At 39.2% G+C, this 17,949-nt stretch overlaps 1 protein-coding gene across 4 annotated transcripts in view; it reads right to left on the bottom strand.

The window, feature by feature from the left end:
- Positions 1 to 3,584: 3,584 nt before the first annotated feature.
- Positions 3,585 to 17,949, bottom strand: part of igsf21a (immunoglobin superfamily, member 21a) — a 171,670-nt gene continuing 157,305 nt past the window's right edge. For all 4 annotated transcript variants that reach the window (XM_077573678.1, XM_077573679.1, XM_077573681.1 and 1 more), the window contains 3 exons: positions 14,841 to 15,033; positions 10,675 to 10,713; positions 3,585 to 3,992 (listed from right to left, as the gene is read on the bottom strand). In XM_077573678.1, the coding sequence (XP_077429804.1) occupies positions 3,919 to 3,992; positions 10,675 to 10,713; positions 14,841 to 15,033 (306 nt within the window). In that variant the 3' untranslated portion in view covers positions 3,585 to 3,918. The remainder of the gene's footprint in view (positions 3,993 to 10,674; positions 10,714 to 14,840; positions 15,034 to 17,949) is intronic.

Here is a 17,949-nt window from a genome sequence, read left to right as displayed (position 1 = left end):
GCCTCGGTGACATTCTGCTGATTGTCTTGACCTTTGTTCTTTGCTCGGGTGAGCAGTTTGGACCAGGATGAGGATGACACGAGTGTCTGCTTGGGAGGGAGGCACTTTCTCCTCATATATAATAAGCATGTTTGCGCTCCAGCTTTTTTTTTTTTTTAATTCACTTAAGCTAAGGAGGAAAATAAATAAATAATTGTGTGTCTATGCTGTACATTTAATTTTTGGATTTTATTACTTTTTATTTTATTTTATAAACATCATGGCCTGGGGACGACAGTTGGAAAATAAACTTCTGGCTAATTCTGGCTTTTTTTAACTCGTGAATTTCTATGTGTTTTATTAAATTGCACTGTCCCCTTTTAAATAAATCAAATTCAATCTACATACAAGAGCGTGTGATTGCTATGCCACACAAATCTTTGAGAGTGACTTTTTCCACTACACGGGTACATGATTGTTATGCCACACATAGCTTTGACATGAGTCACATAACCTTAATACGCCACACATGAGCCTTTGAGGGTGACTTTTGATTGTGCGTGATTGTTATGCCATGTATGAGCATATCTCAGATCAACTCAATAACTTACCCGTGACTTTGATCCAATAGATCGCCTTGACATAGCATTAAGTCCCTTTTTGACTAGACAAGTGCATGATTGCTATGTCACGAAAATCTTTATGCCAACTAACGTGATTTTAATAAATGCTACCTTGCAATTGCTTTGAGAGTGAATTTTTGAATAAACAAGCACATTATTGTTATGCCATACATAGCTTTGGCATGACCCACAGAACCTTAGCATATACCATACATTTATATGCCAAACAATGCCCGATAGTGGCATTTTCAGGTGTGTTATTGTTATGCCGCACATAGCTTTTTACACGCCCCGCATAGCTGCCAACAGAGGTGCAATTGCCGTGACTTCATTTGGGACTGTACAAATTGTTGCCTGTGAACCAAGACTTTATCTCACTTGGTCTTTCTTGAGCCTTGTTTAATCTATCTGCACCTTTTTTTTTTTTGCTTTGTGCCGAGAATAAAGAGAACCAAACACAACCAATTTTCTCAAGCAATTATTTCTCCCCTGGAGAAATTCCGCCACGACATTCAACAGGCTTTTAGGTCCTGTGGAGCTTAGATCAAAAATGTTGTAAATATTAGATGGTGTGATGTGGCCTTACAGACTTAACACTGCCCATTGCCATCGATAACGCACATGATGAACACAATTTTCACGACAAATGCAAGTCGCAATGCATCAACCTCTTTTTTTTATATATATTTTTTTTATCAAGCACCAAAAGTGCTTCTTGAATTGAAATGGAAATGACCAAGTTATGATGAGATGCAGTCGATGCACTGCACTTCCCTCTCTTAATTTTGTTGTAATTATGTTGGAAAGCAGCTCTCCACCTCGAAGGGGCCATTTTCGTACTTTCACAAGGTGAGCTGCTTCCCAAAGTGACTGTCGGTGTCTTGACGTGTCTTTCGAGCAAAAATCCTTCAAACCTTGGTCAGCTCATAAATGTACTGCATCTTAGCTTAGGTGTGATTAACTATTAAAAACAACAACAACAAGAGATTATGATGTTAAATGAATGTTCAATTGGACATAAGCTGCATTGCTTTCTAATTACGACTCTCCTTCAAAGGCTTGCTGAGGACGTTGGCCTGTAGTTAAGCTACAATCTGTTTGAATGTGTAAGATTATGGTGCCAACATCAAACGGCGTTGCAAAAATGAGCCCTGCAGCCCCTTGATATGCGGAAATGCGCAATAAGACACTATGGAAAAACACTCAGCGGCCACAATGTTAGGCACACTGCCACGAGGGAATTATGATTCTAACACAGTTTTTTAAGTGTGGTGGTTGTGTGCTTTAGAAGCGCGTTGCGTCATAGCCAATTTGATTGTGCGACGCTCGTGAGGATAAGCGGTTCAGAATCAAATAATGAATACATTGCTGCTGTGTACTGTGCTACTTCCTGGTTAAAATGGATTGCTGTTGCCGTATTAACCAAGAAGACGCATTGTGGGCCGGTATCGGATTCGGCAGTCACGGAGAGTCAAGGCGAGCGAGGCCAGTTTTTCGACATGGAAAGAAATCCGCTCATTACTTTACTTTAGTTGAGCATAAAGGAACAGTGTGTGTTCTTTAAAAAAAAAAAAAAAGTAACTAAAGAGCTACTTTTAATAGTAAGTAATCATCAGAGTAATTGAGTTATATTTTTTGTAATGAAGTAACGAGTAACTAACTACTATTTTTTAGTAATTAGCACAACACTGCTTGCAAAAGACTTAAATGATTATTTACTGCATGCAGACACATAAATTCCCCCCACAATCACCCTAAAAGCTACAAAAAGAGGAAATATGCTATTTTGGCTACCCTATTTATCTACGTGAGGGAAAAAAAATATCTCTCAGTATACGATGCAGTAAACAAACTACAACCACAATAATACAAACTATTGTTAAATAAATGTGTTGCCCAGACAGCGTCAACTAAAATGAGCATTTTAGTCATGGACAATGCATTTTTTTTGGGGGGGGGGGGTTTCTGTTTATACATAAGCAACTCATGTCATAAGCAAAGCCAAGGCGTGTCAGTTTGATCATCTCTCCACTTTTAATACAGGTGAAATGAAACAAATGCAAACAACCCTGTTTTATCAGTCTGGCATTGGGTGGGGGGGGGGGGTATAAGGGGGTTGGGGGTGGGGGGGTTTGGGCTGGCAGCTAGCGTGACGCGACTAATCCCGGCATACATCCGATGTGTGAGAGAGTGAGAAAAGAGAGCGAGAGCAGTTACGTATACACACACGCGCGCGCGCGCGCGCACGCACACACAATGTAGGTCACTTAAGATAGCATGACACAAGGAAACATACTGTAGCTGCAATGAAGTGCTGCAGCAGTGCTGCGAAAAATTAAATAAAAAAAAAAAAAAAGGAGAGAGAGAAAAAAAAATCGAACTCACATGCAATCACAATCCTGAAAACATTGGACATATGTGAGAACACTTCCTGTCATCCTGGTATAGATATTAAAAAAAATAAAAATAATCTATTGAGATACAGAACAGGCTGTTTTTGTTGTCAGCAAACGTTTAGCTCGGATTGGATGAAGTACAAACAACTCTGCAACCGTTCCTCACCAACGCCCCATAAAACCTCTTTAATTATCTGCATTATTTACACTCATGTACACAAAATACACTCAAAAACAGCAGATTTTTTTTTTGTCGACCCCCCCCCCCCCCACAATGCATTTAAATTATTTTTGTACATTCTGAGCCATCAAAAAGAGAAACAAAAAAATAAAGAAAATAAAAACAGATACTTGTATAGCATATAGATTGTTGTTTCAACGTCTGCATTGCCCCCCCGCCCACGCCATTGACAACCCGCCCCTTGTGGTGCTGATCCGGTGCATTCCGGGGACATGGAGCAGATGGGTGCGGCGACTCCCCCCCCCCCCCACCCCTTTTCTTTTTTTTAGCAACTTTTCAAATTTGCGTGGAAAAAGCAATGACACTTTGATTAAAACAAAAAAAAAATCAAATCCAAAAGCTCTCTTTCCAGTTTGAACTAATTTTATTTGTCAACAGGCAGACGTGGAACAAGAAACAAACAAAAGAAGTAACTTGGGAGGGAAATAAGGAAGGAGGTTGTCGTGTTCGTCACGTTCTTTAGATAGCGTAATTATTATTTTTGTTACAAAAAATGGGAGGAGCGCCATCTGGTGGCAGCACCGTGGCCTCGACAGATGTTCTGTTGAGAGCACTCGCAAGGTTGTGGAAAGTGAGCTGATGATTTGTTGTTGTTGTTTTTTTTTTTTTATGTTTGTGTGTGTGTGTGTGTTGTGTGAGAAGGGCAAGTATGTGCGTGCGAGTGCGAGCGTACGAGTTTTCACGTCAGTCCCACGGTCACTGTGAGGACGAGGACCATCCACGTGAGGCCGCCCACAGCGTGCGAGGCTCCAGCTGCAAACAGCAAACAAACACGCAATCCAATATCAAAGTTTGCCAGTATAAAGTGACGCATTCGGCGGCGGAGCAACATTCCCAAGCGAGAAAGGATTAGACGCCCCCCGGTGGCCATTCGTAGTACACATAAAACGGCATTTTAAAATTGCACAAGCACACACGCACACAAACGCCTTACTGTATACATGGTTGTTTTTTGTTTTTAATTGATTGGCTGCTTAAAAAAACGCCTTACTATATATACATGGTCTTATTTTTATGATTTTTTTTTTAAAGATGCCTTACTTAAATCTTGCATTTTTTAAAAAAAATGCCATACTATACATGATCATAAAAAAAAAAAAACCTTACTAAATCTTCCATCTTTTAAAAAATGCCGTAATATGGTCAGCTTAAAAAGAACTAAAACGTCTTATGGTCATTTAAATTATTATTATTATTTTTTTAAAGATGCCTTACTAGATCTTGCATCTTTTTAAAAATGCCGTTACATGGTCATTAAAAAAACGCCGTACAATACACGTTTTAAATTTTTTTTTTATATGGATGGATGATTGGTCGCTTAAAAAAACACATCTTTTATCTAGCATCTTTTTAAAAATGCTTTACTATACATGGTCATAAAAAAAAACCCTTACTAAATCTTTCATCTTTTAAAAAAATGCCATAATATGTTCAGCTTAAAAAAAAATAAAACGTCTTACTGTACATGGTCATTTAAATTATTATTATTATTTTTTTAAAGATGCCTTACTAGATCTTGCATCTTTTTAAAAATGCCGTTACATGGTCATTAAAAAAACGCCGTACAATACACGTTTTATTTTATTTTTTTATATGGATGGATGATTGGTCGCTTAAAAAAACACATCTTTTAAAAAATGCTTTACTATACATGATCATAAAAAAAAAACCCTTACTAAATCTTTCATCTTTTAAAAAATGCCGTAATATGTTCAGCTTAAAAAAAAATAAAACTTACTGTACATGGTCATTTAAATTATTATTATTTTTTTTAAAGATGCCTTACTAGATCTTGCATCTTTTTAAAAATGCCGTTACATGGTCATTAAAAAAACGGCGTACAATACACGTTTTTATTTATTTTTTTATATGGATGGATGATTGGTCGCTTAAAAAAACACATCTTTTATCTAGCATCTTTTTAAAAATGCTTTACTATACATGGTCATAAAAAAAAACCCTTACTAAATCTTTCATCTTTTAAAAAATGCCGTAATATGTTCAGCTTAAAAAAAAATAAAACTTACTGTACATGGTCATTTAAATTATTATTATTTTTTTTAAAGATGCCTTACTAGATCTTGCATCTTTTTAAAAATGCCGTTACATGGTCATTAAAAAAACGCCGTACAATACACGTTTTAATTTTTTTTTTTATATGGATGGATGATTGGTCGCTTAAAAAAACACATCTTTTAAAAAATGCTTTACTATACATGATCATAAAAAAAAAACCCTTACTAAATCTTTCATCTTTTAAAAAATGCCGTAATATGTTCATCTTAAAAAAAAATAAAACTTACTGTACATGGTCATTTAAATTATTATTATTTTTTTTAAAGATGCCTTACTAGATCTTGCATCTTTTTAAAAATGCCGTTACATGGTCATTAAAAAAACGCCGTACAATACACGTTTTAAATTTTTTTTTTATATGGATGGATGATTGGTCGCTTAAAAAAACACATCTTTTATCTAGCATCTTTTTAAAAATGCTTTACTATACATGGTCATAAAAAAAACCCTTACTAAATCTTTCATCTTTTAAAAAAATGCCATAATATGTTCAGCTTAAAAAAAAATAAAACGTCTTACTGTACATGGTCATTTAAATTATTATTATTATTTTTTTAAAGATGCCTTACTAGATCTTGCATCTTTTTAAAAATGCCGTTACATGGTCATTAAAAAAACGCCGTACAATACACATGTTTTTTAAAAAAAATTATATGGATGGATGATTGGTCGCTTAAAAAAACACATGGTCATTCTTTTTAAAGATGCTTTACTAAATCTAGCATCTTTTTAAAAATGCTTTACTATACATGGTCATTTGGAAAAAAAAAACACCTTACGATATACATGGTTCTTGTTTATTTTTTTAATAGAGCCCCCCCCCGCCACCCGACTCAGGGAATTTTTCGACGGTCAATTGTCATTGCCGCACTGCTTATGTGAAGGATATGCGGTTTGTGTCAAATGTGTTGGCCCAGTGGGGGGGGGGGGGGGGGCCCTGCTAGCTAAGGGGCCCAAAGCAATTTCCCGCCTTGCCTAATGGCAAACGACGCCTCTGGCCGCATTACGAGTTGCCTCGTCATTTCTTCTTACCTGCCGCTATCGCTCAACCGCGGCACACTAAAACATCTCCTGCAAGCGAGCCCAATAAACTGCTTGCACATAGAAAGCAACAGCTACGCATCATTAGCATTGGTTAAATCACCCTCTGTTATACACTGCACATTAACAATGTAAATGAAAGGGTAACCTCTCGCACATACAGTGTGAGCTGCGCGACCGCCATTTAATGAGAGGAGTGCTCGATGAAGTGGCAAATTCATTTTAATGGGCTGGATGTGTAATCGCCGCATAATCCTTTTTGCACATGTGTGACGGCCGCGTTTGTCGCGGTGCATCGTGGGAGCGGCTTTAGCGAGCAGATGGCGAGCCCGGTCGACGGCGTGACACAAATCGGGGAGAAGAGAGCAGACGCCAACGCTTACCTTAAAGCGGACATACCATGTTAGAGAAAAGCGACTTGAATTGTACAGTAATCCCTCACATTTTCCAGATTCACCCGTTTTTCTGTACTTAAAGTACAACAAGCCTTGTTGTCAAGAAAACAGTAAAATAAAAAAATTAAAAATTTAAAATATGTATATGATCTTCCATAAAACAAATGCATGTTTTTGGAATGTGAGAGGAAGCTGGAAAATACCACGTAATCACAGGGCGGTGTACGGGGTGGCAAACTCGAACCCTGAACCTCAGAACTGTGAGTCAGTCGGGCGTGCTCACCAATTGGTCCACGTGCTGCCTTGACATTAATTAGATCGTTTTAAAATTGTTGTCATCTGCAGCCACTCTCTGTCCTTTATTTGCTCTTCATTGCTTTTGCTGCCCTTCGAGCTGTGGCTTGGGGATGCAGATTTGAATATTTAAATGCCAGGATGAGCGCGGTAGCAGGTGTGTCACAGCAAGGACAGAATCTGGCCATACGCACATACGCACACACGCGCACACACACACACACACGCACGGACACACACACACGCACACGCACACACCTCGCAACTGGTGTACAACAAGGCCCGTGAGGTCACCGCCGTACGTGCCCGTTCGGGGAACGGCTCTTATCGGCAGTTGCCATTAAAAACGATGCTTGCTGTGTTAGGACTCACGCCGGCTCGTCTCTTCAGGACTGGCAACATCATTTTCACGACAGTCCCTTGAAATGATCGCCAAGATATGAATATTTGTTGTGTAGGATTTTTATCTATTTATTTAGCTGTGCCTAATAGCCTATTATTATTATTCATAATATTATTATTCACAATATTATTATTATTCATAATATTATTATTATAATTAGGATGAAATTATTATTATTAATTATGATGATGATGATATTATATGATGATAACAACAAATTTGTTTTATTATTATTCATATTATTATTATTATTGATGATGATGATAATTATTATTATTAATTATGATGATATTATATGATGATAACAATAAATTTGTTTTATTATTATTCATATTATTATTATTATTGATGATGATGATAATTATTATTATTAATTATGATGATGATGATATTATATGATAACAATAAATTTGTTTTATTATTATTCATATTATTATTATTGATGATGATGATAATTATTATTATTAATTATGATGATGAGGAGGATTTTGATGATTATTATTCTTAATGATGATGATTATTAATTATGATGATGATGAACATGATGAATAATATTATCATTAGTAATTATGATGATAAATGATAAATTATTATTATCATTATTCATATTCTTATTATTCTTATTATTCACAGTATTATTATTATTATTCATATTATTATTCTTAATGATGATGATGATTATTCTTAATGATGATGATTAATACTATCAATATTAATCATGATGATTATTATTATTGCTGGTGATTGTTATTATTATTGTTATTATTAATTATGACGATGATGCTGATTTTGATTATTATAATGATAATAAAAGTTTACCAGGGGAAGAAATCTACGTTGAGACTTGATTGCTCAGTTTGTGATTTTTCTCAGTTTGAATGAGATGGTCTTTCGTGTGTCGCAAAGCGCACCCTGGCAGATCGAGACCACTCCCACAAGTGTGCGAACGCGGGCTGGCAGAGCCTCAACGCGGTCCGAGCCAAAGTGTGAAAAGCAACAGATGGCCGCACGACTTGCGTGTGTACGCCAGACGCCTGCCAGTCGCCTGCAAGTGGACCGCAGAGGACGCTCTCGCGGTTGGATCAACGCGCTTTTGGAAGCGTCGCTGCGAACAACCTGTTGTTGTTGTTCAATGTTGTATGGCACGCAAACATAAAAAGTGGATGAAGGTGCGAATAACATGCCAGATGAGGAGGATGCCATGTGGGGATTTGCACCAAGGAAGGAGGTGCAGCTCCATGAAAACTGGGCCTCACGCAAGAAAAGAGATTTTTCCAAGAAGAATGTGGCGTCACACATTCCTGCCAAATAGTGGGAGCTTGGACGTCCTTTTGTTTACTGACACCAACATGGTTAGGAGATGAATATTAATCCAACTCGTTTGTGCTCACACATCATCCGAAGTCCCCGCTGGAATGTTTGGAAAATTCTGCGCCTGAAGCCAGTTTCACGTAGCGGCATGACATTTTCATGACATTTTCAGAAAACAAAAAGTCGACCATTAAGTTCAGGGCCGCTTCAAAAATGAAGTCCCACAGATTTTGTCTGATAGCTTTCAAATGGGTCAAAATTTCCCAAAGCATATTTATTAAGTTAGGCCCACCAGAAAGTCTCAAAAACAACTTCTGAAAAGACACGGGAGGTCAGCAATTTCTTCATTTTCCTTTTCACACTGCATTCAGCAGAGCGCAGTGCCATTGTTATCATTCAGTTGGTGGTGAGGGCAAGGACCACAGAATGGAGCGTTGCTGGGCGGCATGGAGCGGCAAAAGTCAGGGTTTCTTTTGCAAAAACAAGAGATCTTGTCTAACCAGTGGCGAAATCTCGTTTTTTTTTTTTTACTTTCTGGTAGACTTCCACATCAGTACTTCCAAATATGGGCACTCTGGAAACCGGTCATTTTTGTATTGCTGTGTGAATATTTCATACTGAGCAAGTGCAGTGTGAAAAGGGCTTGAGAGTCATTCGGGACAATTCACTATTGGTCTTTAAAGAAAGACAAACATGTTATCTGTACAGTATTTTAACCGATTGCAACTTTAAATGTCAAAAATGTTTGATGACTTATTGACACCAAACACACACACACACACACACTTTCAAAAGTAAACTCCTACAGATTGTCTGATTGGTACCAAATTTTAACCACATATAGTAGACAGAAAAAAATTATGGATAATTAGTGTTTTTGTCATTATTGACTCTTTGACTGCCAGACGTTTTCAGAAAAGGGATGCCGTGGGTGCCAGCCGATTTTAAGCATTTTGACTGATCTTTCAAGGTCCATAGAAAATTATGTGTTTGGACTATGGAAACACACATACTACCAAATGAAAGATTGGACTCTCATCTTTCATCAGAAAAAAAAGTTTGTTTCTACCTTATTCCGTTTTTCAGTAATCAACAATAGAAAATGGTTAGTTTCACCTGTTTTGAAAAAAACGTCTTTTAACGTCTTTGGCACTCCTCCATAGGATTTTACTAAACGTTATTTAACGTTTTTGGCAGTCAAAGAGTTAAGTATGGAACTGAAATCTGTCAACTAATAACTCAAATTCAGTGCTTGACCTTGTGTGACGATCACGCCCTGAAGAGAATAGATGGTGCCCCCTACTGGCAGAGAGGCATAGCGGCACTCCCACTAAACAACTCTTACGAATCAAATGTCTGGATTTTGATTGGCTGTGGACGATGTAATTCGCACCTTGCAAAAAGAGGCCAAATCCCGGATGTTGATCCAGGATTTGGTCTTTTGGGCTGCAGAGGATAATCTGTGCTGACCACGTTACAGCGAGGCCCTATCCAAAAATCGTCGTCAGCGTCTCACACGGCGGGAGCTCAATTTAAAAATAGATGCGCGTTGGAGGAGGCGACGTAGTGGTACGGTGAAACAAACGATTGCAATCGGAGAGAGAGAGTGGAAATAGCGATTGAAGTCTTTGTCCACATTAGTAAGGCAATGCGGCCCATTAGTAGAACAATTTGGGCATACAAGGAGAACAACTACATATTACTAGTAAAGCAAAACTAGTTGAAATCTGGGCACTACTAGTACTATAAGTGAACTTCCAGGTGTTAGCTAGTATAATTTTACAATGTCACCAGTAGTACTAGTAGTGCAAACCTTTTGCTAGGGCGTCAAAGTCATACATTGGGAGTTCAGTGTTACGTTTTTATCACACTCGCCCACTCGTGGCTTAGTCATTTGCGTGGTTGGAAAACTTACTGTTCTGGCTCTGCGTGTTTTTCATCATGCTTGGATTTTCTGAGGGAGACAAAAAAAGAAAAGAAAAGGTTATTATTGACACTTCTGTTTTCAGGTTCTCATCCGCAATGAGAAAGACGATAGCCTGGTAATGGAGTTGGGGAACACAGCGCACCACAACAACGAGGATCTGCTTGTGCCGAACGCTCAAGCATTGAAGCAAATTAGTTTTTTTTTTTTTGTTTTTTTTTACTTTAATAAGCAGCGCATGCCAAGTGATTGCGATGTGAGGAGAAAGAGTGCCCCGTGGGTAAAAACGCCTCCCCAGCTATTTTTGGATGCTAAGAGCTCACATCTGAAGTGATGTGTCAAATGGAGGTAAAGTGCAAGAAATGCAGCGCTTTTTTTTCTGACTTTATTAGGAACACTTCTCAGGAAAGCCAATCCAAAAAATGTTCAGCTTCATAGAGGTATTCATTTACATCACTCAAATGTTATGAACTTGTTCTATGGATTTTGAAAATTAGAGTCCCTGAAGACGGTTTCATTTAGCTGTGATTTTGCACAGAATATTGTGTTCTATTGTGATCAAAACATGGAACCTACCAAAAGAAAGATGAGTCTCTTCTTTCACCAGGAAGAAGTACAATATATATTTGTATCTGATTACATTTTGTAGCAATTAGCATTAGAATATAGCTAAATGTCATCATTATTAACACAAACCTGTACAAAAAAAAGAGCTTGTTGCAGCATGGCCCTGGCTGATCTCTTATACTCTTTTTTTTGTACTTTGCAGCAACGACAATTTGTTCGATTGTGAGTAGACCCACAGAATGGTCTCAAAGAGCCCGGTCTGCCATTTTTGGTTGAAAGTTTAGGGTTACTTTGACCACTTCAATAATGGAACGGTCAAATTATAATAAAGTGGCAGCATATTTAAACCAGCTTCTGTATTGGATCTATTTTGTGCATGTGTGCCTCACGTCATGGCCACAGAATTTACTGTAAGTAAAGCACAGTTGCAAATGGGCACACAACTTGAGGTTAGTCGTGTCCACCTCTCGTGCCGGGTCACTTTACTGCCGCATGACGATGAGCATTATCGGGACGCGCCGGCGCCTGCTGTGGTCATTACACGCAATTATTCCCGTTGATGTACTGTACAGCGGACATGTTAGCAGTGTAGAGTGTCCCATCTCAAGGCCGCGAGGGAGGCGCCAAGGTCAGCCAATCACCATTTACTTCCCCGAGGCGAGAGTGGAGAGGACAGATGAGGCCGTGCGGCACTCGCGGCCGATGACGTCTTTAGGGTGCACCGGGTGTGAAGTAGACGTCGGCGTTCTTGCTTGCCAAATTACTTTCAAGGTAATGCCTGCCTGTCAGTTCTGCCTAAAAATATATATTTTAATAACGCTTGACACTTTAATTGACGGTTTACAGATTAAACAAGAGTTGATAGTAATTAAAAATACAAACGCATAACAACTTGATTTTATTGGTGTCAAGCGCACAACGCAAAACTGCTGGTGCTAAAATTGTTGTCCCGCTGACATCAGTTCCGTTTACAACATGACATTTGGTCGACATAGCGATCATGAGGAGAAAGTAACTCAGAGTTTTTGTCTGAGAGCTAACAAATTTGTAAATATACAGATTTTTGTGTTTCATTAAGCCGCATAAAATTTGGTAGTCATGTCTTTTTTTTTTTTTTTTTTTTTTCCGGGGAGAGCTCAGTATTGATCATTTGACATGTCATCATCATTGTTCTCCCTTTTTTTTTTTTTTTTTGGTGTGTGTGTGTGTGTGTGTGTGTGTGTGTGTGTGTGTGTGCGTGCGTGTAAAAAAAATAAATAAATTGGTAGTCATGTCTGTTGTGAGTTGACCTGCTGGTCAATTTGATCATTCACGCGCAGCCATTTTCACTGAAGCAACCCCCTTCGCTCCCGGTTGTTTAACTGGATGTTGACTGATTTTGCAAGACCCACAGAATATTGTGTTCTATTGCTATAAAACATGGAACCTACCGAAAGAAAGATTAGAGTATCTTCTTTCATCATATTTTTTTAATCTGTTTGGCAGCAATTAGCATTAGAATATAGCTAAGGTTCATCATTATTCACATCTGGTGAAAACACTGGCAAAAAGAGCTTGTTGCAACATGACCCTGGCTGCTCGCTTATACTCTGCTGCCATCTACTGGCCGTTTCTTGTAATAACTACCATTGCTTTAAGCAACCTGTGTGTTTCATTAAGCCGCATAAAATTTGGTAGTCATGTCTTTTTTTTTTTTTTTCTTTTTTCGGGGAGAGCTCAGTATTGATCATTTGACATGTCATCATCATTGTTCTCCCTTTTTTTTTTTTGGGTAAGTGTGTGTGTGTGTGTGTGTAAAAAAAAAAAAATTTGGTAGTCATGTCTGTTGTGAGTTGACCTACAAAAATGTCTCAAAAAGTTGTACGGAAAAGACACGTTTAGTTTGAAGCACCCATTTTAGTCTTGGGGATTTTTTTTTGAAAACCAAGCCACGTAAGTATGTTTCGTTTATCATTAAGAAACTTAGAAGGCATACTTATCATAAGTAGACAAACAAAAATGTCTCAAGAAGCCATGCCCAAAAAGAAACAGCAAGTGTGCCATTTTGATTTGAAGCGACCATTTTAGGGTCTTTTCCATGGGTCTTTCAAAGACGCATTTGTCTTGGGGATTTATAAGAACCGAGCCACTTAAGCTATCTTAATTTAGCTGTATGAAATTTAGTAGGTAGGTGCATCATGATTACACCCACAAAAAAGTCAAGAAGCTATGCGCAAAAAGATTTTACGGAATTTTTCAATAATTCCAGAAAACTTGTCCAAGAGATTACATCCGATTGATATGAAATTTGGACTACGTAATCGTCCGCACATGGTCATCAAATACGAAACTCTGACAACCCGGATGGCACGGCTCAGTGGTAGAGCGGCCGTCTCCCATCCGTGAGCTTGTGTTTTTTTTCAAAGTATCCTTGTCCAAGACACTGAACCCCAATTTGCTCCCAGTGGACCTGGCAGCACCCTGCATGGCAGCAGCCGACCGGTGGCGTGTGAACTGGTAAATGTGAGGCATTGTGAAGCGCTTTGGGCACCATATGGTGGAGATAAAAGCGCTATATAAAGAGCATTCTATTGACCTTTTACCAACCCAGGTCCGAGCCAGACCAAAATGCATATGAAAGTCCCGTCTTGAAAATATTCATAAATGCCCCCTACTGGGATTTGGCTGTAATAACTCCATTCCTGACCCTCTACTCTCCTTCAAACTGTGTCGACTGGCATCCCGTACTCCCATCGACTCCATTAGGGTCGTCGTCAGTTGGGGCTTTTGCAAGTGCGCCGCTACGTTGCTCGCCATTGATGGACTCAAACCCTCGTTAAGAGGATAGTCATCCCTCTAAGTGCAGTCTTAAAAAGAAAGCGTTGTTGAGCCAATTAGGGACACAATCTTTTATTAATCGCAATTTCGTTGCCGCATTAATGATTCATCGCCAAAAGTGGTCGCATAAATCTTGAAGGTAAACTTTGTGGTTAGTGTAGATACAGTCAGTACATGGGATATATTTTGTAGTGATCTCATTTTTTGTGGGTACTTAAAGAGCATTCCAGCTGATTTTTATTTTTTTTTAAACAATTGATTGGACTTGAATTTGATCATTCACGCGCAGCCATTTTCACTGAAGCAACCCCCTTCGCTCCCGGTTGTTTAACTGGATGTTGACTGATTTTGCAAGACCCACAGAATATTGTGTTCTATTGCTATAAAACATGGAACCTACCGAAAGAAAGATTACAGTATCTTCTTTCATCATATTTTTTTAAATCTGTTTGGCAGCAATTAGCATTAGAATATAGCTAAGGTTCATCATTATTCACATCTGGTGAAAACACTGCCAAAAAGAGCTTATTGCAACATGACCCTGGCTGCTCGCTTATACTCTGCTGCCATCTACTGGCCGTTTCTTGTAATAACTACCATTGCTTTAAGCAACCTCTTCATGACAGAAGCTGTATTAAAGCCATCTGTATGCTCTAGCATAAAAAAAACAAACGTAAAAAATGTATAAATACGGTTTTGGGAGTGAAGGACAAAGTATTAAAAAAAAAAAAGTATTTATACGTTTTTGGGTTTGAATGAGTTGGTTAACGTACCAAAGACTATGAGGCGGGTGTGCGTGTCGGTGGAGCCCAGAGGATTCTGGGCCGTGCAGCGGTACATGGAACCATTGAGCTCGGCCGGCACCCGCTCCAGAATCAGCTCCTTGCCCTCCCGCTCGGTGCTGCCGTCCAGGAGGCGCCCCCCCACGCGGGTCCAGGTGAAGAGGGGCTCCGGGAACACCTCATTCTACGCCGGCGCCCGAGACATCGGAGGATTGGGTGGGGTTGTTGCACAGAAAGAGATTAAGAGCAAAGGATGCATGAATAATACAGCTCCGCCCCCCCCCCCCCCCACACTGAATGAACCGCAAGTTAACAACATGCATTAATAATCGACACTTGAGTTTACAACAGTTTATTCCCCTTGCTGTACCGTACCCTCCAGTAAACAAGCCCAGTTCTAAAAATAACAGCACCAAGCAGATTTTCATGTGTGTCACACATACAAGACTTCAGTGACACGCACACACACTCGCTTGTACGTGCTAAAACATGGCTGGGAACAATTTGCACTGATTCAGACTTGTTGCGCGCAATGAATTTGAGCAATCTAATATTTCTATCCACAAGGTCACGCCGTTCATATGTCAAGAAGCAGAAGGAATTTCACTACAACTGGCAGAGGAGGCAAATCATTCGAAACCGACCGCCTGCTCTTGACTGAGCGTGCGCACTTTGAGGTTGGACCAAGACCGGGTTGTTTCCTCTAGATTCTTACAGCAGTGCCTTGAGATACAAGCGACTTGAGTTTTGAGATGCAAGATGTCATTTGGCTTTGCGGATAAAAATTTCAGCTATGAGGAGTAAACACTAATTGCCTCACTTCACAATAAGCGGCAGTTACTAACCGTTATTATTTTGCCAATATTGAGAGAAGAGGAGATTGCACCATCAGATGAGAGTGTGTCACTGTTATAAGAAATGAATTTGTTCCTCTTTTTTAGCGTCTTAGTAAGCAATTCAACATGATTTGGGGATGGCGGCAACAGTTTTTTAAAATTTTTAATTTTTTATTTTTTTTAGAGCTCAGTATTGTTCATTGGGTAATTTTACCGATTTGACATGTCATTATCATTGCTCTCTCTCTTTTTTTTTTGCGCAACAGTTTGTAACGGCGATATGAACTGGCCCCCAACGACGGGTCACGACAGCCGCCACGCGCTTTTTTTTCTCTTTTCTAGCATCTCCATTCAAGTTTTATTAATTTTTTAATCTGAATAAAAATAGGTGGATGGAAACCCACCTATGTTGACACTTAAGGAACAGTCCAATTTTGTGTGCGTACATTTGGGGATGGCGGCAACAGTTTTTTTAAAAAAAAATTAAATTTTTTTTTTTTTTAGAGCTCAGTATTGTTCATTGGGTAATTTTAAGGAACAGTCCAATTTTGTGTGCGTACATTTGGGGATGGCGGCAACAGTTTTTTTTAAAAAAAAATTTTTTTTAGAGCCCAGTATTGTTCATTGGGTAATTTTACCGATTTGACATGTCATTATCATTGCTCTCTCTTTTTTTTTTTTGCGCAACAGTTTGTAACAGCGATATGAACTGGCCCCCAACGACGGGTCACGACAGCCGCCACGCGTTTTTTTTTCTCTTTTCTAGCATCTCCATTCAAGTTTTATTAATTTTTTAATCTGAATAAAAATAGGTGGATGGAAACCCACCTATGTTGACACTTAAGGAACAGTCCAATTTTGTGCGCGTACATGACCCCCCCCCCCCCCTCTCAAAAAAAAAGAAAGAAAGAGAGAGAATTCTTCTTATTAATGGCATTTCCATTCATTTCAATTAGGAAGTATTATTCGAGAGGCAAATGTTCTGAGTTAAAAGCTTGGTCCCGGAACAACTTCAATTTGTATCTCAAGGCACCGCTGTACTCTTCTTTCCTTGAAGAACGTTGGAAAATTTCAACATCTAAATCTGTGTTCCTTCAAAGTCAAAAGTTTTCTTCCTCTTGTCTGTGAATTTTAAAGAATCAATGAATGTCATCTGACTAAGCAAGAGATCGTTTTCCAGTCATTCATTCGCATGGCACAATTTGACCTCAACTACCTCAAACATTTCTTTGCTCCTTTGAAATAAACGGCGGCCGAGCTCTTTCCTTTGAAGAACTGCGGAACATTTGCCCTCGTAAGCGCAACAACTTATCTACCTTATGGACCTCTGCTACCTCAAACATGTTGGGTAGGATCTGTTCTTCTAAATAAATAATGTCCTTGTGGCGTCATCGCTCAAAAAGGGAAGATCAATTGAGGATAGCAAGCGACTAGCGACGCTCACAAACGTCCTCAGCTCAACAAATAATGTCTTGGAAGGAAAATCTGTGCTCTGCGCCGCATAAACGAGCAGCAGTGTCAAATTGAATCTCATACATAACGCAACGAGGGGAAAAAAAGGAGTAGCGGCTAAAAAGCTGCACTACCGAGTCGTCGTCCATAATAAATTCCCTGAAACAACAACACACCGTGGGGCTCGCTTGCTTATCGTTTCATCTCACTGTTGAGAAGGGCAAAATGATCTGTAAGGGGAAGCGCAGTCGTTTCTCCCGTTTGTGCCATTTGGTCAACATGCAACATGGACGGGATTGATATTCAAAATATGTTTTAAAAGTCGTCGTTTCGCGGTGTAACATTTTTCCATGGCTGATGTTATCTGCCCTTTAGCAATCCAGTAGCTTCAAATGACTTCATCCTGGGGGATAAGGACCACCCTGCTGAAAACGACAAAGTGGTAGTGGTAGAGTGTCTGCCCTGAGACGAGGAGGTTGTGGGTTCGATCCCGGGCCCGGTCATACCAAAGACTATAAAAATGGGACCCATTGCCGCCCTGCTTGACACTCAGCATTAAGGGTTGGAATTGGGGGGTTAGATCACCAAATGATTCACGAGCGCGGCCCCTGCTGCTGCTCACCACTCCCTCAGGGGATGGGTCAAATGCGGAGAACGAATTTCGCCCCACTTAGTTGGCTGTGACAATCGGTGGTACTTTAACTTAATTCCCAAACATGTTTACAATTGCCTATATTAATGTGAACTGTAAATATAACACAAACTATGATCTAAGAACTCTTTAGTACTAAATTGTGCATGTATAGCATTAA

The sequence above is a fragment of the Vanacampus margaritifer genome, chromosome 8 (genome assembly GCF_051991255.1).
Source record: "Vanacampus margaritifer isolate UIUO_Vmar chromosome 8, RoL_Vmar_1.0, whole genome shotgun sequence".
Taxonomy (NCBI): domain Eukaryota; kingdom Metazoa; phylum Chordata; class Actinopteri; order Syngnathiformes; family Syngnathidae; genus Vanacampus; species Vanacampus margaritifer.
This window is presented reverse-complemented; position numbering and strand designations above follow the sequence as displayed.